At 40.0% G+C, this 21,304-nt stretch overlaps 1 protein-coding gene across 4 annotated transcripts in view; it reads left to right on the top strand.

The window, feature by feature from the left end:
- The window catches only part of myo16 (myosin XVI), a 178,879-nt gene that overhangs the window by 80,635 nt on the left and 76,940 nt on the right, over positions 1-21,304 (top strand). For all 4 annotated transcript variants that reach the window (XM_066686750.1, XM_066686749.1, XM_066686752.1 and 1 more), the window contains exons 5-11: positions 5,359-5,467; positions 8,915-9,039; positions 10,956-11,081; positions 14,884-14,959; positions 17,117-17,267; positions 17,643-17,793; positions 18,579-18,689. In XM_066686750.1, coding sequence (XP_066542847.1) covers positions 5,359-5,467; positions 8,915-9,039; positions 10,956-11,081; positions 14,884-14,959; positions 17,117-17,267; positions 17,643-17,793; positions 18,579-18,689 — 849 coding nt within the window. The remainder of the gene's footprint in view (positions 1-5,358; positions 5,468-8,914; positions 9,040-10,955; positions 11,082-14,883; positions 14,960-17,116; positions 17,268-17,642; positions 17,794-18,578; positions 18,690-21,304) is intronic.

The following is a 21,304-nucleotide window of genomic DNA, read 5'->3' as shown; positions in this document are numbered from 1 at the left end:
TTGGACATTGTACTCGTTTAGGTATCTATAATATCATATGATGTCCCATGGGAATTTGTAGCAGCCTTTATTTCCTCAGGTCTTCCACAAATTTTGCTCTGTAGGCCTTATTGAATCAATGCTGTTGTCCCTACAACCTTTGACGGGTTGTGAGAAGCTGTAAATGGATTGTGGTTGTCATGGCTCTACATGGTGATTCATCACAAGACAACTGAGAGGGTTTGTTTCCATGGTCAGGGGTCAACTTGTTAACCCTTTGCGTTTGCTAGAACAAGTGCAGGTAGTCTACAGTTTTATGTGGCAGCATTTTATTATCTGCTGTCCAACACATGATTAACCGGCTGGATCAATAGAGGGGGTGTGCTAGCAGGACCTTTCTCCACCACCATGCTGGAGCATATTCAAGTTCTTCAGCATGTTTCTGTAGCCATTTGGGTGCTTAATTTTTGTATGTAGCATGAATATAGGTGGCCCTAATTTCTGCAAATTGCAAAGACAAGCTAAACAAATGGTGTAATGTTATTATCATATTATGGTTATTTTTAAAATGGTGAACATTAGAGCCTTACTTAATTATTCATATACATCACCTTGGAAAGCTTGTGCCTCCATTTTATGAAGGCGATTGTTTTGCTAGAGGAGATAAGTCTTACTCTAAATATATCAAGGTATTAACATTTTAAGTTTCAGCTAGTGCTGGGCGATATGAGTGCAAATCAATATCACAATTAATTGTACATTTTACGATTGATATGTTATGATTAATGAATGAATTATTTTGTTTTTGTATTTTTGACTCTCATAGTTCAGTGACGAGGCTTGTACTGTAAATATGTTAAAGCTGGGATATTTTTTTTCTAATGTTGCTGGGAGCTTGTTCCTCTCTTGTTCTTTGAGCACTGTTTATATTTGGTGTGTGATTGGTCGCTGAAACAGTTTTCTCATTTCTCAGTTTTCTCAGTGTTGTATTAATTATAGTAAAAACACAACACATCCAAACCACAGACGCTGTGTTTTTCTTTGGTATTAGCTGCTTGAGTCATTTGATCTGCTTTGGTATTTAGGTTGCTTCCATGTGGCAGATAGAGGCAGAATTACGTGACTACAGCTTGGTAGCATAGTTTTAAAGGGACAGTACAGGCACGTAACATTCATTCATTCATTCATTCATTCATTCATTATCTGTAAGTGCTTATCCAGTTCAGGGTCGCAGTGGGTCCAGAGCCTACCTGGAATCATTGGGCGCAAGGCAGGAATACACCCTGGAGGGGGCGCCAGTCCTTCACAGGGCAACACAGACACACACACACTCACTCACACACTCACACCTACGGACACTTTTGAGTTGCCAATCCACCTACCAACATGTGTTTTTGGACTGTGGGAGGCACGTAACAGAAAAAAATTAAAATAAAAATAAAAAGTTAAGAATAATTGATATACTCCATATGGATAAGATTATGTCTATTAGAAGTTCTGAATGTTGATTTCAATAAATTTTCGATTAATTGCCTAGCCCTAGTTTCAGCCTTAATTATTTGTAATGTCTTCACTAAAGTCTAATACTAGAGCTATGTCTTTGTAGATTTTTTCTCTTTGGCACTGAGTGAGAGATGGTAGGCTGTTTCTATTTTCAAAAAATATTAAAAGGCTTTGCACATTATATTCTAAAGAAATTATTTTAAAAAAATATCAGTCTATAAACTTATGTTCAACGATTTTAGACACATACTCCCCCAACATTTCTCAAGAAATCCAGGATGTTAACAGGGAGTCATAAATATCACCTTATACCATCCTGAAGATACTAGGTCTTGGTCCATTTCTCCAGGCAGTGCAGTTCCACAGCTCCACACCGAGTGCTAAGAGAAGTTTATACACTTCTAACTGAGGTATTATATTAGGCATATGGGCTTTATATAAGTTTTGGCTGATGTATCAGACACATCCAGAAAGAAAAACGCATTACTACCAGGAGCCACACCCTATGTATTTATGCATATACATTCACACAAGTATCATGCCACAGCAACCACAACAACTTATGACAATTACACACTGAAAAAATCAACCCCAAGTGTTTCGCTTCTAGACGCTAAAAGAATTGAATCTTTGGGAGTCGATTCCTCCACTGTCTGTTTACTTTGACCATATTCTGTCGCTCTTCGTGAACAAAGACGCTGCTCAGCGGGATGGCTTAGGAAACAGACTCAGAACATAAGATTGGATATTTCAGAGCAATATCCTTCACATGCCAGACAGATAGTGTTGACACATGCCATTTTAAACCAAAATCCTCACAAACCCTTGTTCTTACCCAGAATCCTGTAACACAGTGGCAGAAAATGCGGAAGCTTGTTTTTGCCATGTGTAAAACGATTTCAGAGATTCTAGGGCTGTCCTGCTAGAGTCTTTCCCTGAGTCTAATGGGAAAAGGTGAACTTGAACACTCACTTGCCTTGACCACAGCCCCCAGAAACAGGTGGAGTATTTTCCAGTTTTATTTCCTTCCAAATTTCTGTTTACAGATTCTCACATTATTCATTTACCGTTTCAAAATAAAAATCAAATGGTCCAAAGGTACACAGACTCAACAACTATATTTTGTATATACTTATACAGGAAAAGAGCCAGCACCATTCTATTGTCCATTGTTAATTTTTTTCTGTGGATATTATACAATTGTAATTGAAGCATGTTCACGATCAAATACATTTCAGCCACTGGTTCAACTTAGTGAGCCTGCTAATCATCCTCATATTTTATGTACATTAGTTAGAAAGGGAAAGCTGCAGTTGTGTTGCGTCTCAATAAGGTGGAGTTGTGTAGAAAGCTGATGTATAGTGGTGATATCCTTTGGAGGACGGCTTCTTCAGCTCTACTTTATTACTGACCAACTGCATTGAGGACGGAAAACAGTCTTACCAACTTGACCACGCTTCCTTGTGACCTCACCAATAGCTTGGATTAATGCATATTGAATGGACGTCTACTCAATAATACCTGTTCCCAACTGGTTTGTTTGTCCTATTCCCAGACTGGTCAATAGACACTGCCCCAATAATCATCCACACACAGACATGCACACACAAACACACACACACACACACACACACACACACACACACACACACACACACAGAGACCCCTGACCCCTTGTCCTCAGCCTGTGGCAGTGAGTCTTTGTTTACATCATTGATTGTGTCAGGTAGGAAACTGTACATGTGGTTGCATGCAGATTGCTGCAAGCCTGACTTTAAAGTAAGGAACACTGTGAAATTCCATATTGCAGATTAATATTTGAGTGATTTTTGTCATTTTATCCATCAAACTATGTTATAAAAGAAGCATATAATTGGCTTTACAGCCCACTTTTTTATTTTTGTGATATACTTGGCTGGAAATCTGGACTTACTGAAAATACAAGAAATAGCAAAGCTGTATTATGATTAATACCACCGTTATTAGATGGAACATGCTTTTTCATGAGAAATGATCTATCTCTTTTCAACAGCTCCCAAAATTGTTAAAGAAATGTAACGTTTTGGAACGGAACTTATGTCTTATTTAGTGATTGTCCTCATAGCCTCTGGTTGACTTAAATGTAGGGAGACAAAATAAATCACTGGAGGATGTATTTAACCATGGTAATGGTAATGACTTAATTAACCTGAGGGATTAACCCCAAGGGACCAATAAATTGATTTAGCTAATGTAGGTTTTTTTTTTCTTTCTCTTCTATGCTCTTTGCCCTTGTTGTTCCCCGTTTGGTGGATTTTGGGAAACTTTTTTTGGGTTACTTTTTCCCAATGTTTATTTTTATCGGACAGAACACTATTCAAACTCTCTAACACTTTAAAATTTTTTTGTATTGTATTGTAGTGTGGATTGGGAATTCCCCATAAACATGAAGTCAGATTTTAGTGATTGGTCTTAACATTTTATTGAAACATATTATAAAATGAGATAAGGATGTTCTTGTGAGTCAGATGTGCAGAAGTAGAGCACTTCCCATCCCTCAATGCCCTGAAACACTGTCTAATCTGTCATCACTCTCTGGAGCTTTACAGCTCTGTGTGTATTTGTGTGTGTGTGTGTGTGTGCATGCGCGTGTGTGTGTGTGTGTGTGTGTGTGTGTGTGTGTGGAGGCTTATGCTCAGGTTTTAGAACATTGTGATTCTTCGAATTGGGCCCGTTGCTCATGAATAAAAACAAAAAGCCAGCTGATGGTTAATGTTAATTAATACAGTCATTAACCTGGCCCTAACCCCTGGGCATGATTGACACAGCCTTCTCCCCAATCTTAACGTGCCATGTGCGAATGGGAAACAGCCACTCTGCATCTTTGTTTGTGCTCCAGCCAAATAGATGGAGGCTTCTGATTTCTGGGGAAAATTTGTGACAAACAGATCTCTGAAGATGCTTTTAATTCCAGATTATAATCTGTTGAAGCTTCGTTAGTTATTGTCTCAACTCATTTCTCTCTCCCTTTCTCTTTTTTGTCTTTAACACCCTCCTCCTACCTCTAAATTTGTATTAAGTGCTTGCACACACTTTAGAATTCTATTAGCAGTAAATATTCAATGAGACATCAGCGTATAAAGCACTGTGTTGCTCTTATCTTTGTTAGCTCTGGGCTTGTCATTAGCTCACACTCCGCTTAGCTACTGCCTGCAGAAATCACTGCCCAATTTATGGGCTGTGGCTAACAATGGACATGTTCATTTTGCTGTGAGAGTGCTGGAAGAAATGACATTCATTACAGCTTTGTAGAACACAGCTCATATTCTAAGTAACTGTTCACTTATGAATATAGGTTGTAGTTCACTTTATATAATAGGAAGAATCATTAACATGGAGTTAAATTGAAAACATACTGTTATGCAATGTTCAGCTATTGTTTTTCCCCCTCATTTTGCCCTGTTACTAGTATACAGCAGAAGCCATACACTAGCCAGATGAGTGCAGCACTTGAATTTCAAGCACATTGCAATTTACTGTCCTCTAGATTCTCTGGGCCATAAACGACCATAAATCATGTCAGCCCCCCACACCAGCTCCATACCCAATACTGCACTGTAGACAGTGTTAAACCCCACTGTCCCCCTCCTCGTCTCCTCAGGGATTCCCACTTAATGAGTTGGTTAACTCACTATTGTCTGTTAACGTAGCTCATCTTGGGTTCAGGTACCTGGGGGTGCTGGCAACGTGTGATAATTTGAGCTTGTTTATCATCGATTGCTGACTAATGAATAGGTCGAGTGGTTGCTCAATTTGTTTGTCTGCTCTCCCCCCTCCCAACCCCTTTTGTCCATGCCACTACACCTTGACCGCTGTGTACACTGCTACGTCTGGAAGGCTGGGGTCAATGTGCTTCTACAGGATGTCAATGGAAACCTTTCATTAGACTACGCCACAGAGGGATCTGAGAGCAGCTACATCCTCATCAAACACCTGGAGGAGAACGGTGAGTGAGAAACTGTTGTTTCTGTTGGAAAAACAGGCTTTTTTATTTTCAAAATGGTAGTTTTTCAGGGGAGGCAGATAAAACATCCTTAAGTGTATATTTATATGGAAATGTGTACTTCCAACTTAAGGGCATTTCGGTAAAAGTTTGCGGGTACATCAGGGACATCAGAAACGAAGTGATGATTTACTTTGAACAACATTCTCTTTTTTATATAATTATTTTTTAAATGGAAAAAAAATCATATTAGATTTTATATTGGAACAACGTTCATATTGTCCTGCCATGTCTGAAACTGATTCCATCTCAGATACAAGGGTGTGTGTGTGTGTGTGTGTGTGCGCGTGTAGCAGGGGTTGTAACAGGCAGCCCCTCAGGAGTTTCAAGATTTGAGACATTGATCCATTAATCTTTTTTAATATTCTTCACTGCAGTGTCTTTGTGTACACATCTTATTTTTACCCAGGCTCCAATGCATAAAGTCAATAGAGGTGGACTTCCACCTATTTTATGATTCATTTTTCATATACTTTATTCTTTCTTCATTGTTCTCCATACAGAGAATATGGCATTTGCTATCTCCTGCTTGGATATCATCTTTACCGATAGTCAGAGTCTGGCAGAAATGTGAAGAGCAATGCCTCGAAGTTTTCACTTGGATGAGGTTCTTACTTAATTTGAAAATAAGCAAGTAAACAGTTCACAAAATCTTGTCAGACAATCAAAAATCAAAAGTCATGTCCAGACAATTATGCCGGCAGTGAGATGGAAGGAGAGATTAATGAAGAGGTGAATGGTGGTATGCTTGGTTTAAAACGCTTGCCTGACATGTAGGAAAGTTATATGTAATAGTCCTTAGTGTGAAACTAAAGAGAACCCCTGAAATTCACTTTACCTAATCTGCTGAGTTGCAGATATTCTTTCACTGCTTGAAAGACTGCTTTATTGTAAACTCACTATTTAAGCTGTACGGCAGATTGGTGTACAAACCTGCCAGCAGGCGAGAAATCACTTGGCATTTTACATCTCCGGTTGCTCCCTAACAGAGCCATCCATTCTGTCAGCTCGCTCCTAAAAAGTAAAAGCCACTTAGTCTGTGAATCAATCAGACAGACGGCCGAGAGGGGAAAGAAGGTTGCATCTGTTAAAGGGGAGGAGGCTGTTAGGAAGATCATTTGTCATTATAGTACGTATTAGACGCAGAGCCACTCTTGCACAAAAGTGGGGAAAAAAACAATGACAAATAATTAATTTAACGATAACCAGCCAACTGTTATAATATAGATTTTAGCTCCTGAAAATGAGTCTCTTTGATTTGGCTCAAATAAGTAAACATTAACCATACTGTATCCAAAGGTTGAATTCCCGAATACAGAGCACAGTGACGGATGCACTGCAGTACAAGATTAATACTAATTATTCCCCACCACATCACACGCATTTTGTCAAAACTTTTGAAGAGTTAATAATATTACGCCTGCAGAAACGCTGAGCTGCCCTTCAGTTCACTTCTCACCTAACTCCCAGAGAGCTGTTCTTAACATTCTGCTATGTATGAGTGAGACAGACAGAGAGGGAGAGAACGAAGTGTGCCCTCAGGCAGACTTAATGTGTTGAAATGTAGAGGAACAGTACAGGGATGAGGGAGGCTTTCCTCCATCAGTTCTCATCCCATGGGATGGTAAGATGAATAGCTCTTGAGCTCTTGTCATGTGGCAGCTGTCCTGATCTGCCTCACTGCAACACACACACACACACACACACACACACACACACACACACATACACACAGACAGAGAGAGAGATAGAGGTCTGCTAACCCGCTCCTGACCTGTTACCAGAGTCTAACCCAGTCACCTCTGTTTCTGTATCTCCCTCTCACACAGACACACATATTTCAGTTGAATAACCTCTCTATAATTTTGTCTAGACGTTTTGCTACAGAATTATTCACTGCACAGATTAAGGAATTTAATTAAGAAATTTTTATTGTGAAATTTTATGTCCCCAACTGGTAATAACGCATATGTTTAATCTTCCTTAATATTTCATCTTATTTCTAGATATGGTAAGAGTTATCTCCAAAGATTCTTGTTTGTTTTCTAGTAAACAGTGTTCGTATCTGCAGCGGTCACCATGGGAAACTGTCGTGCTCAGACAGGAAGTGATCAATAGCACAGCCTGTCATAACTCCCATGGTTGTTTAACACTGAACACAACATTGATTTCCTCCAGTGCAACATAAAAACTGCATTGACCTTTAGTCATCTGAAGAGAGGACTTTCCTTTCTGTGCTTTGTTTTCTTGTAAGATTTATACATTGATTTATCGAAAATGCTGTTTCTATTCTTTTGTGATAGTTTGGGATTAGTTTCACAGTCCTGGGATTTTCTACTTCAATACAGTATGAAAAGTTATAAAATTCAATAGCATTTTCAATACCACTGAAGGGGATAGAAGGCCTTCAGGAAGAAAATTAGTCCCAATGATTTAAGAGAAGTATTGTTTGGAATACAAACTTTATTCAATCCTTATTCACTGCCCGTCTTGTATATCATTGTTGCTCTTTATTTGCTTCCTAGGAAGACTTTGTTCATTTGATTATTACCTCAGAAAATGCTCATATCCACTTTAGATCCCATATTAGATCCCCCTATTGCATTTTTATGTTGACTAGCAATCATAACCTGATGATTTCATAACTGTTCCAGATTACACACACACACAAACATGTCTGAATTTTGTAACAGGTTTTTCTTTTGTAGATTTTAAGTTTTCAGGGTGTGTGTGTGTTCCTGTTTCTGCTCCACGTGTGAAGAGGGAAGCACATCTGATATAATTGGAAGTGATACTGTGGGAAACATGTATTTGGATATTGTTTACTGCCACACAGTTTTAGCATATATATAATCGGTATTTAATAAAGCAGTAGTAGAGTTTTATTGTTTGTCTGAGTGCATATTTGATAGAGAGCATGATTCCAAGGTTGCATCATTTGACAATGGTAAAGAAAAGCACCATGTGCTAGTGAGGCTGCAAGAGAAAGGGAGCAGGGGGTCTAGTCTTTATTCTGGCCACAGTTCAAAGCTCTGTGTGGGAGCTGTTGAAGAGAAGGGGAAATCCCACTCTGCCAGCGCACACTGGGGGCTTACCTGCAGGCAATGAACACGCTAATGATGGGCTTTTCTAGCACTCAGCCCACATCCCCTTTACTTCTCTCTTCTTCAGATCACTGCTCTGTATAAAGTATCATGTTTTAGTTTGTACATGCTTCTTCATATTTGTGTTGACAGTTATTTCACTGGCTCATCCACAAAGGAAAAATACCCGTGCGGAATTTTAGTACAGAGTCAAGCCGGCCCCAGACTAATCACAACAGCGTGGGATGAGCACAGATGTAGTGTCTGTGTGTTTATCACCCACTCACTGTGTGTGTTTGTGTATCAGGAGTGGATGTAAGCTCTATGCACCAGATGAAGACTCAGAGAGCTTTAGTCATGTTGTCCGACCTGAGACAGCTGGTCAGCAGTGGAGCCAGTGTCAACCAACGCAACGAAGATGGAGTCACACTGGTAAAGATTTGTTTCCTTTAGTTAACCTCTGCCTCAAAAGCTCTGCTTAAATAAAGCACAAAGTTTGCTCATAGTAATTCTCATAACTAGTTCTGATTTTATTGAATTACAGAATGGACTAATATAGTTTGATGAATTAATTAAATGGTTATGACAAAATACACAGATATTTAAATTGAAAAACCCTTAATTTAATCTTCTTGAATATTGATATATACAGCAAAAATTAATTTTGGTAGCTCCCTATAGACTGTCTATAGATGTGCAAACTTTTTGAAAAACATACTCTGCTGTTAAACTATCTAACCTTACCTTGAACCGATAATCTAAACCTAATCCAAATTGTTTCTGAAGTTTAGACATATGTATGTAGTTTAAATAGAATCATGTACAGAAATTAAAGCTCGTTTACTTCTACTCCGTTTAAAGCCAAATGTATCAAATGATACATGATTTTGGACGAGGCTCTTTCATCATCTAATGAAAAGAAATACAGAAACAAGCTTCCACCCTTTTGGGGCCAGTTTTCTGAGTTCTCTACTGAACTGTGAATGAAGTGGAAGCATTTCCATTTACCAAACCATTACAGAATTGTTGCTATCATCATGAAAACACAGGAGAAAATCTCAAAACTAATTTCTGCTAAACTGAAGCAATTCCAGGAATGACTTGAGTAATGTTACTTGTAGTAAAACTAAACATTTTTGTTCCATTTCATAGATGTAGTGTAATCTACCTGTCAAATGCTCATTAATTATAATAAATATTCAGAAAATTAAATCTGTTCTTTACAGCAATCAAACACGTTTATACAATTTTACAAAGTGTTTTTATGAAACAATAATGTATTTTTAGTTTTCCAAAAGCCTGTGTGTGTAAAATGTGTTGGCTCAGTTGTCGACATAGATTTTGTGAGACGGATTCAGAAGAAGATGATGATACAGAGGAGTATGGGAGGTCTGTTGAATGACCTCATACAACTGTAACAAACAGCTGTAGTTCCTGTAAATATGGAAACACAGTTGTGCAGATCAACAAAAAATGTAATGAAATGAAATGTAAAAAGGTCAGAGAGAAGAACAAAGTGTACTAATAGGTCAAGGACCTCTGGAGCAGTGTTTGTCATCAGTTCAGTGTAATGTTTTCCTGAAACGTTCTGAAGAACACAGACAATCATTTGCTTTTCATTGTGTAATTGAAATCTATCAAAATTAATATAACTAATGCAGTGAACTAAATGAAAAGCCAGTTAAAGAAAAATTATACTGGTAAATGCCTAAATATGATGCATTCAAAATTGATATAATCCAAACTTTTAAAATGAACCACATTAGGATTTTTAGTTAAAGGGCCACATAATGTGTGATTTTCCAAAAAATCTGTTTTATTGTATTATTATTTCATGTGTCAGGCTTTAAAGGGTTAATATATACCTTCCTTGATGACTTCCTTGTTTCTACATTTGTTTTTCATTTTATAACTTTCACCAACTGTATAGTTGCTGTTTTCAATTCTACAGTGATAATGTAGTTCATCTGTTGTATAAGTTGTTAGCATCATTTTACCCTGTCTCAGCACTGGATCCATGTTTATATAATGCATAATGTGCAAATTAAAAAAGCACACTAGCATCACCACTATTTTACTGAGAATTATCTTGCACCCAAATCATCCCTGCTCTGTGGTGGTCCTGACCATTGAAGAACAGGGTGAAAGGGTCATGCAGAGCAACAGAAGAACTACAGTCTATGACTATAGAAGTATAGAGTGCAGCTTTATGGCAAGTGGAGCTGCTAAAATGGACAGTGAGTGTAGATGCAAAGAGGTCAGTTTAATACTGTGACTAACTGGTATGTATTTTTTTATGATCTGTTCTGAAATCAGCTCTGACCTATGTGTGAAATCTTTGTGTGTAGCTCCACATGGCATGTGCTAGTGGCTACAAGGACGTGGTGTCTCTGCTGTTAGAAAGTGGAGCAGATGTACAAGCTGCAGACAACACTTATTGGACTCCCCTCCACCTGGCAGCGAAATATGGACAGGTCAGTGTCACTATCATAGATATTTTTTCCCCTTCTTCTTCTCTTCCACCTCTCCCCTATTGCTTATTACGTTTTGAGCCAGTAGAAATAAGCCGAACTTAAAAGAGTGTGAATTGTACAGTGACAAATGAAAGGGTCCATCTTTTTCTTCAGGGGCGTAACGGGAATTTAGTACAGTGCAGGGGCCTGTTTCAGTGAACTGAAATTACAATCCTTTCAATAAATTAGCTGATGTAGTTAGATATTAGGCTTCTTACATTAAAATACAGTTCCTTCTGTAGTTGCACAACCGCAACCTTAAAGTAGACAGGACCAACGATGGGAATGAGACAGGCAGACGAGACGAGCAATGGTATGGTCCACTTTAGGGATGTCTGAAATAGTTTTACAGATTCTTCCAGGCATGAATATGGGAAATATATTGTAATATTTACAATTAGAAGTAAGAAGGGTGGTTTTTTTTATTATTTTTTAAAAATAATTTAAGTTTCACTTATATAGCTCCTTTCTAGAAATCCAAGGATGCTTTCCAGTCAACACTCAACATTCAATCCACACACACACACACACACAATGGCGAGAAGCGGCAGCCAAACTTGCACAGTGTACTCTTGACCAGCAACGACCATCCTCCTGGAGGAATGCATCTGGACACTAGGGTTTCACCCAGGATAAAGTGCCAATCCATATCTGGGCACACACACATTCAGACATTCAATCGCATACACACTCATTCACTCACACACCAAGACATTTATGAGAGAAGCCAATTCACCTAACCTCTATGTGTTTTGGACTGTGGGAGGAAACCCACGTAGACACAGAGAGACTTCAACCATGTGGTGAACGAGCTAACCACTGAGCCACCGTGCCCACATTGATATATATCTCAAATTATAACTAGAAACACTGTTGTTTGTTTTCTTCCTTGAAGAAGTACTATGGATACGACAATGTTATAGTCACATTAATGACACAGCTGTAGGATTTTAATCACTATGGTGCCTTTGATATAACTGAAGCAGACAATCAACTTGCAGAGAGATCTAGTCCACATTTGGCTTTGGCCATGGTGACCATAGCTTCGCATACGGCTGCCCCAGAGAGTCCCATCCTATTTGTCAGTGCTTTTCTGTGGATATTATATAAGTTTTGAATGTTTGTGTGCACTTTAATTCCTGTTTCAGTAAAGGAGACACCTTAAAATAATTAAACTCAAATTAAAATCAAAGTTTGAAAAGGGGATCGGTGAACTGTGGGTGAGTGTTTTAAAGAAAGTGTGCATCTGACCATCTTCTCATTCCCACGTGTGAATTTGTCCAGGAGCTGATCGTGTGCATTTAATCAGCATTATACTGTCTCTTATTGATCTTGCTTGTACTCGAGCAGACAGAGCTTTGACTACATGCTCATTAATGTGTTTTAGATACTGTGTAATAGAAGTGTTATAGTATTTCTGTAAGAGTAGAGATTGATTTCCAGAGGGGGCAGGATTGGCCGGGGGAATCTTGCTGACATGATCAAATATTTGATTACATTTGAGGGCACTGTGTTGGGCTGCTGACAGAGAGAATTTGTCTCTTTTTTTCCTGTCCTTTGTTCTTTTCTCTATTTTCTGCAAGTGTATTTAATACTCTGCGTTTCTTCTCTTTGCTCATGTTCTCTATCATGTCATCCACTTTGTACTGATTTCATATTGTGGTAAATGTGTACAGGTCTTTGGTTGAAAATTCCCACTACGGTATTTCCATTCTGAATATAAGATGGGGAATATGGGCGAGGATGAGATTGGGGGTGGAAGCTGGATGGAGAGTATGATTGAGTAAGAATAAGGAGAGGGAGAGAGAGAATATTTTTCTTTTATAATTCAGGGAGAATTGCGCTCTATTGCTGTCCCTGGAGTGTAGCCAAGGTGGGCTGTGAAGTACAGTTGATTATGATTTTCCTGTCACCTCCCATCTCTCACATTCGGAACACACACATGTGCACACACCCAGAAACACCTATACCTACATACCCTCCTCTCTCTCTCTCTCTCTCTCTCTCTCTCTCTCTCTCTCCCTCACATCCTTTCTCCTCTTGCTTGTCTTTTCTTTTCCTTCTCTCCCCCATTCTTCTTAATTGCTCATTTTCCCTGTACATCTCCCTCTCTAACATTATACTTACTGTACACAGAGTAACCTCTCTCCTGGTTTAGTCATTGTAGTGTGCTGCAGACAGTGAGGTGACTCAGCAGAATTTTGTGCCGCAGTCCCAGCGCATCAGCCTGTAGTAATCTATGACCATAAAACACAAGTACAGCTCCTGAGCAGGATGCCAGAGAGGAGAGTGCGTGCAAGATGCCCTTTATCACAGTGCACTGTCTTCCACTAAGAGGACACACAGAGTAGAGGGACAGTGTCCCAGAGATTGCAGTTGTATGAAATCCCTGTGTGTGTGTGTGTGTTCAGTACAGTGCTGGTTCCAGTGCTGCTGTGTAAGTGAGGTATTTTTAGATGCTGGCTTATGCTCCTCTGCTCTATTAACATGCTGAACAGCCAGCAGCTCTAATGGCTCTGCCTCACTCGGCTGTCTGCACTGTAACACCGCACACTTATCTGGCAGAGACAGTCTCTCTCTCTCTCTGCAGAGGTAAACTAGATTGTGTGCATGTGGGAGCGCTTGTGTTTGTGCACTACAATGACTAGAAACTAAGGGCGATCCCAGTCACCTGGTTGGCCAGTTTCTTATTATTATTTAGGCCAGTTGGTGTTACAGGATAAAGTCATTGTGAGTGCAATTACCTGGCTCAGGTTATCATTCTATTAGAATGCTTCCCTGGAACAAATGAGTATGAGTGAAGTGAGTGTCATGTGAGTGGACGAGTGAATATGTGAGTGTTAGAAATCGTGCCAGTCAGCCATAACAGTAAAACTGCATGCCTAATTTTTGTTGGTTCCCCACATGCCACTTAAACGGCTCTGACACTTCGAGGCTTGGAACCCATCTGGACCCAAGGTGATAACAATGGAACATTTAAGTACTGAAAGTAGGAGTAGGAGGAACGGGCCCTGATGGGTCAGACGTGTTTTTTTCATCGATTGAACTGGGATCGGGGAAATGTGAAAGCCAAGTCTCTTGAAAGTGGTCACTGCCGTTGGATATTGTTGCCATGGAGGTGCGTAGTAGGTCGACAGAAATGCTTAGGTAGGTGATACGTGTTAAAGGAGGACACACCTGAATGTCAAGACACAAGGCTTTCCTGCACAGAACACCACACTGCCACAACTTTTTTTCCTGTAGTGAACCATGACAGTCTCCTGGTCATTTGGTCACAAAATACTGACTGTTCATTTGCTGCCTAATGTACCCTTGACTGACAAGTGGCACTGTAACAAGATCGTCTGTGTTGTTTACTTCAACCTTCAGTGGTTTAAATGTCGTGATCCAATAGAATGATTGAACGTGATTGAGTTAAGTATTGATTATGTGAATGAGTGTGTGTTAGTGAGTGTGAGAGAGAGTATTTGAGTGATTTTCTGATTGTGTGAGCGAATGAGCTGTCTCTGTGTGTGCTTGTGTGTACATATGGAAAGGGTGGATCTTAGCGGTTTGTGTGGAATCACTATAGCAGCTGCAGAGGTAGATTGGGCTCATAGCTGGGAGCTCTTTGCAGGGTGGGAGAGTGCACAGTCTGCTTCAAGATGTGACCTACATTGAGAGCATCTTTAAAGATTCTCTTTGAGTTTTTCCTCCAGTGATGAAATGGTATGTTTTTCCACCCCCACCCCCCCAACCCCCATCCCTCCGTCCCTTCTTGTAGACCCGTATAGTAAACCAGCTGTTGAAGCACAAGGCTGACCCAACTCTCCTCAACTGCAGCCAAGACAAGCCCTCAGGTAAGACACATACAAAATATGCACAGCTAAGTTAATGAAACATAGAAGAAGCATTACCTGGCCCCTGTGGAAGAGTACAGTTCTTGAACATGGTCTGAGAATTTATTTGCTTCTGTTGCACTCATTACCTTCACTGTCATTACCATCACATATTCTCATAAAACCTATAGGTGCGCACATGAGAGAATGTCATTATAGAGCTTCCGTTGATATGTATTCAACATTTAAGCAGCCTCTCATTTGCATGTAAATAAGAGCCACTGGGAAAAACATCTGTATGTGTATATATTAAAGTGGAAATGAATGTAGTGCAGAGATGGTGCATCATTTCTAATTAACTTTGTAATATGACACATCAGGTTTAAATGAAACCATGTATTTGGGTGATCACTACCTGCAGTGTAGATCAATTTTCAAACTGTGTAAATGATTGGAGCATGGCCCAGTCTTGAACTCTCACTCATATTCTCATATTCATTCAGCAAGAACGATGGTTTGTGTGAGAGAGAACAAGACTACGAGTCTCATTTGAATATTATTCACAAATGGACAGTTTGTAGGAGTAGAATAACTGCATTTTGTCATATTTTTGACAACAATATATGGAAAGGTTTAAATGTTCCTGGTCTGTTTTCCCTCTTTTTCTGAGAGAAATTATGTTAGTACATGAATGAATGTAGGAATGACATTTTTTGTAAACCTTTGTTTGTTATTAGTTGTTGTTGCTGTTTCAATTAATCTATTTATTTCTTTATTTTTGGGCTGGGGGGGTGTATTTTTTTCTATTTTTAATTGTAAAATCTATATCAGTGAAAATGGACCAAACAACATGTCTGAACATCTGAACGGTTCTGCTTTTTCTTGCTGCAGTAGTTTGTGGGTGGAGTATAGGAGGTCAGCTGTTGGTATCACTGTTTTTAATGGATCAAAAAATCTGCAAACAACAAACTAATTGTCTTGTATTTTCATAGTAATACTAAAGCACATGTGAACAGCAAGTTGAAGTATACTTTAATGTTAGAAAGAAGAAAACAAGTGCATTACACACTGAATGAAACGCCTGAGCACTTACTGGAGGGATTCCTCTGTCAGTGTGGTAGTTTCAGCAGGAGGCTGCCAGTGGTTCGTGCACTCCATACTAACTCTCCTCCACTCCCTTGACACTATTCATTCCCTTTCCTCCAACCATCCCTCGTTTCTCTACCTCTGTTCTCATCAACTCTCTGCTCCAGTCCTCACCTCTGCTGCTAATCAATAGCTCATTCTCACACAAGGGCTTAGCTCAAGGATGTGAAGGGCACCACACTCGGAGACCAAATGAGGCCTTTCTCTTTCACACCTCTTTAGGGCTTAAGGGAAGTTAGAGCATGTGTGTAGGGAGGTGTTTAACTTGGTGGAAGAAAGTTTAAGTTCTGTTATGTGCGGATGGGTATGTTTACCTTTTTGAGGACAAAAAAATGACTTCACCTCAGAGAATTATAGGCATACAATGTCAGGACCGTTATTTGTAGTACTGTCATAAGTTGCTTTTCCAAAGCCTTCAATAAGTGTATTTAGGGACAAAAATATTTAATTGTATTATATTGTATGGTTAGGAAATCCGCTTAGAAAATTGCCATATTTTGTACTGTGTAAAATGTACTTGAGTTGTTTTAAAATGAGAGAACAAGGCAGGGTAAAGGACAGGGACAGAGTCATCTGGTGTCACTCTCTTTTATTAGAATGGAAAGTGGCCCCTCATCCCCTCTTAGTGCTCATTAGGGGGAGGGAACTCTACTGTCTTTCTGTCTCTTAAGCACAGATGGATCGATCCACAGTGGGCTTCAGTGCCCATCTGAACATAGACACAGCCACATGAGAAGCAGCAGGGAGTGGTTTACTGAGAAAATGGCTTTAAGAAGAGCCCTGCAGACAATAACAAAGAAAGAAAATCTGAGCTAGCTGTGTTGAGCTCAAACTGTCTTTATCACAGCTGTATCTATTTTATATAAGGTCAATGCTTAAAAAAGTGAAATGAGTCAGTATTAAATGAAGAGCATGTACTCTTATTGACAATTCAAACAACACCACATTCAAGGAACTCACATATTCCTACCACAACAGAAATACCACAGAAATACACTTCTATAGTACTGGGAACATTTTTCTCTTTTACAGACATCGCTGCCTCTGATCGGATAGCAGAAATATTATTGAAAGCTGAGGAATTTTGGGTTCAGAAACCAAAAGATCCAATGACCCTCCCTCCCTACCTGCAAGAACACTGTGAAGACCTCAACCAGGATGTCAACATGCCTGTTAAAAAGCTGTATGTACTTTACACTTAAAGTATGGGAATAAAACGACTACTGTGTTGTAGTATGTGAAATCTGTGGATCCTAACGGGAGTAAAGTATAAGATGATCACTCCTAATCCTCTACAGATGGTCATGTTAGCTGTGCATTGAGCCATATGTCCTTCTCATATATACTTCTGCATGTAGAGATACTTTCAGAGCAAATCTAGTAAGAGATGTACTGTATGAAAATGCATACTATTTTCTGTCACCCTCATAAACGAAACTTCCTTAATGGTTCTTTAACCAGAAAATTATTAAAATGATATAGAACCTTTGTTATGGTGGATTTCTGAATGTGTAGATTTACTGTGTACGAGGTTTGTTGTATGGTTTGTTTTATTCAGGACTCCTTTGGCACTGCCCATCTCTAAGCGGGACAGTCTTTTGGAGAAGGATGTCATGTTTCGGGACTCAGGAGGGGCACTAACGCGGCAGTTATCCCAGGACAATGGGCTGGATGGGCCGTATCCCAGCACCACAAGCAAACTGGAACAGGTAAAAAAGATTAACTATCAGATAGCTAAAGCTACATTGACTTTCATCTTTGGCTCCAGAATGTTGTCCCCTGATTTGTCTTCTTTGCAGAGGATGATAAAACAGATGTTTTACATCTAGTCCACTTGGTCCCCTGCCTGCTGAAATTTAGATTAATGAGGGTGAGCTGGGCACACCTATTCCGTGTTGGCCTGAGGGGAGTGCGTGTGTTTGTGTGATCAGTCATAGTTAAGCTGAAGAGGGATGAGCTAAAGAACAAAAACTGCCTGGAACATTAGTGACTTCACGAACCCTGAAGATCAACTCTGATTTCTAGGGAATAAAGAAAATAAGAGCCGTTAGTCTTACATTACCCACCGGAGACCTTGAGCTTGTATGACATAATGATCTGAATTCTCCAAATGTTCGTCTCATACTCATCAATGTTATTATTAATAGTTTTTCTATGCAGACCATCTGAGAGATTAAGTTAAATGTGGTTTAAGTTAAATACACATCAGGGTGGTTTTCTAATCACGCCTTTTTGTTTTCCAACATGAGCTTTATAATGTTTGTGAGTATTAAAAGTTGAAAAGCAAACTAAGCAAGAGTAAAAACCTAAATCAGACCAAAATGTGAGGGGCTGGGAAACTTGAACCTGACCCAGCACCAAATATATCTTTAAGTAGCAAAGTCTCTGTAAATAGTCAGATTTGGGAGAAATGTCCAGCTCTGACATTCATAATGCTTTTTGGTGTTAATATCCATGTTAATTTACTCTCTCCTCCGATGTGATTTTGTTGCAGGTGAAGCTCATGCCCCCAGCACCTAATGATGACCTTGCCTCTCTGAGTGAGCTAACGGACAGCAGCCTTCTGTATGAGATGCAAAAACGTTTTGGCAATGACCAGATCTATGTACGTATAAGTCCACATTCACACATGCATATTATATATGTCCCAGCTGGGGTGTTTTGAAGTTGCTTTGTCTGAAGTGGAATGTATTGATGTTTAGACATCTCTGAGGTCCTACACTGAGAAATGAGCTGTATGCTCTTACTGAGGGAGTTCACACAGCATTATTCCACAGGCAGGCCTGCTCTCAGGGCAAGACTTCAGTAAGCACCCTTCTCCTCTTTTCCCCTGGAGGAAGGCCTGGACACTGGCCTTAAGCACACACACACACACATTTTGATCTCTGTCTGAGCCTTTGGGCTCAGTGTGCTTCACCCTGGACTTGTGTTCTTGCCAGGAGCTAGATCGCTCTCAAACCCAGTCTCTCAGTGGCTCTCTCCTTCGCAATTCTGGACTCTTGCCGAGATGCCTTGACTGTAGCTTTGCCAGACCCCGGTGTCTGGATGGCAGCCTTTTAGGTCCCACTGTAGTTAGGCCAGGTACTCTGGCCAAACCTGGAAAGAAGTACAGAGACCCTTACAACGCCTGCCTGTGGACTCTTGTTACTTCTCTTTTATGCTTAGAAATTGTCTGACTGTTGTTGTTTGTATACAATATTAAACCAGTTGCATTGGTCCAATCAAAGTCAGAAACCTAAATATATTTTTAATATTTATATATGAGGGAACGTGGGTGGCAGGCACATGTTAGACCATTGGAGATGTTAGGGGATTTGTAGCCAAGTCTGCCACATCCCTTCTTGTGCAGTTCAGCATCAGGGGCCGGAAACTAAGGGCAGCTGTGAAGGAGTTATCAGAAACAGCTGAAAGGTCTAGTCAGTGGTTGTGGATAAGGAGAACACAGACTAGTTGGGGAAATGCACTGCAGAGGTGCTGTTGTGGTGTTTGGTGATGTAGCACATAAAATCACATGGAACTTGTGGCACTGAGCATGCATTAACGGTGGCAGTGGGGCTAGGTAAAGCCTTAGTCACCAGGGAGACCAGTGTAGATTTCTTTCTTTACTTAAGGGTAAAGTAGGATTGTAAAGGACTGTGTAGGACTTCACTGTTGAGCCTACTGGAGGTGTTGTGGGCTTAATTCAGTGAAACACTGACGAGGGGAGGTGCCTACCTGATGACCCCTGTGAAGAGTTAGTGATGCAGTGGGTGGTTTGGGTACTCATGTGATGGGCTCAATGAGTAACCGTAGATGTTAAGGGAAGCTGGTTACTGATTGGATCAGCATTGGCCACAGCAACCTTAGGATGTAGCTGTAGGATTGGAACAATAGAAATTATGCAGCTGCCAGTAGGAAGAGAGTGGGGCTGAAATGCTATTAATCCGTTCCAGCCCCCCAAAACCCAACCAATTTTTTGTTACCTGTATTTAAAATAAGAAAGCGTAATTTAAACAGGCCTAACACAGGCCTAATGATGTCCATGGGGCAAGATAACCAAGTGAAATGAACGGTAGCTGGGCTACCTAATCGCTGGATGTGTATGTGGATGCTTGCATTATAAAGCAAAAAATGGTCCGAGCGGCTCGTATCTCTGAAAATTCGTAAGTTGTAAGTCAAGGTTTATATATATACCTCAAAGTTTTGACTTTAGAAATAAGTGGCAGTCTGCTTCTCATGTGTCAAGATTGATCAGCACTTCTATTTTTCCACATGTTCTTTTATTTCCTTTTTTCTAATTAACTGTTGCTCAGGACAAAAGACATGGACTGACAACAAAGGCTGTACACACACAACAATAGCTGTCAAATCATTGTAAAATACCTACCCTTCTGCTATCAAACCAAAAAGTTATTGATCTAAAGTTTGGAATCTGCACTTTCAGCTGAATGCGAGGAAAAAAAATATTGACTTGTGACAGGTTTTGGTGACCTTGGTAACTGACTCTTTAGAAAGGATTACTGTATGACGTATTGATCATATAGCTCCGTACCTTCTGTCTGTCTTCTTTTCCTGTATTCTTATTCATGCACCATAAAGTCTCATACAACAGCCATTCTCCCACTCTCCAGCAATCTTGCCTTTGTGTGTGAGTCAATAGGAGAATGGTTAATGGAAGAAATCCATTTCTGCATTTATGTTCTGCATGGCTTTCCCTCTGTCTGTGGCTTGGATCGTTTAAGCAGGCCTGCCATCTTCAACTGTGCGTGGGGCAGTAATGCCTGGCCACTGGCTTGGTCTCAGTGGGGAGCTGCAGGCAGTCGCGGCTGATGGCTGGACCCAAATCAATGCCTAATAGCTGCTGCTATTTCCACGCTCTTATATAAAGCCTAATGAACTCTGTGGACTGGGGCTGTGTAGAGTGGCTCTCTGATGTGAAGGCAGGGATGATCAGAATTGATGGAGGGAGAGAGAGATGGAGAATGAGAGAGAGCCCAGAAAGTGCCATTTTTTTTTCTACTGTACCGAATGTCTAATGGTGGCTTGTCATTACCACAGCAGTACAGAGGTTCTTTTTTGATGTGGAAGGAAAAATTCAAAGGACAGAGAGGGAGGAGTGTTAAGATATTTATGCTAGAAACGCTAGAACCTTTTTAAGATATTCAGAGGTGTGTATATGTACATACCTGTTACATATGTTGTAGCGACCAAAGTTATGCACTCATATTGTGGGGACCTCTT

The sequence above is a fragment of the Hoplias malabaricus genome, chromosome 12 (genome assembly GCF_029633855.1).
Source record: "Hoplias malabaricus isolate fHopMal1 chromosome 12, fHopMal1.hap1, whole genome shotgun sequence".
Lineage (NCBI taxonomy): Eukaryota > Metazoa > Chordata > Actinopteri > Characiformes > Erythrinidae > Hoplias > Hoplias malabaricus.
Note: the sequence above shows the minus strand (reverse complement) of the source record. Positions and strands in the feature narration are given on the sequence as shown.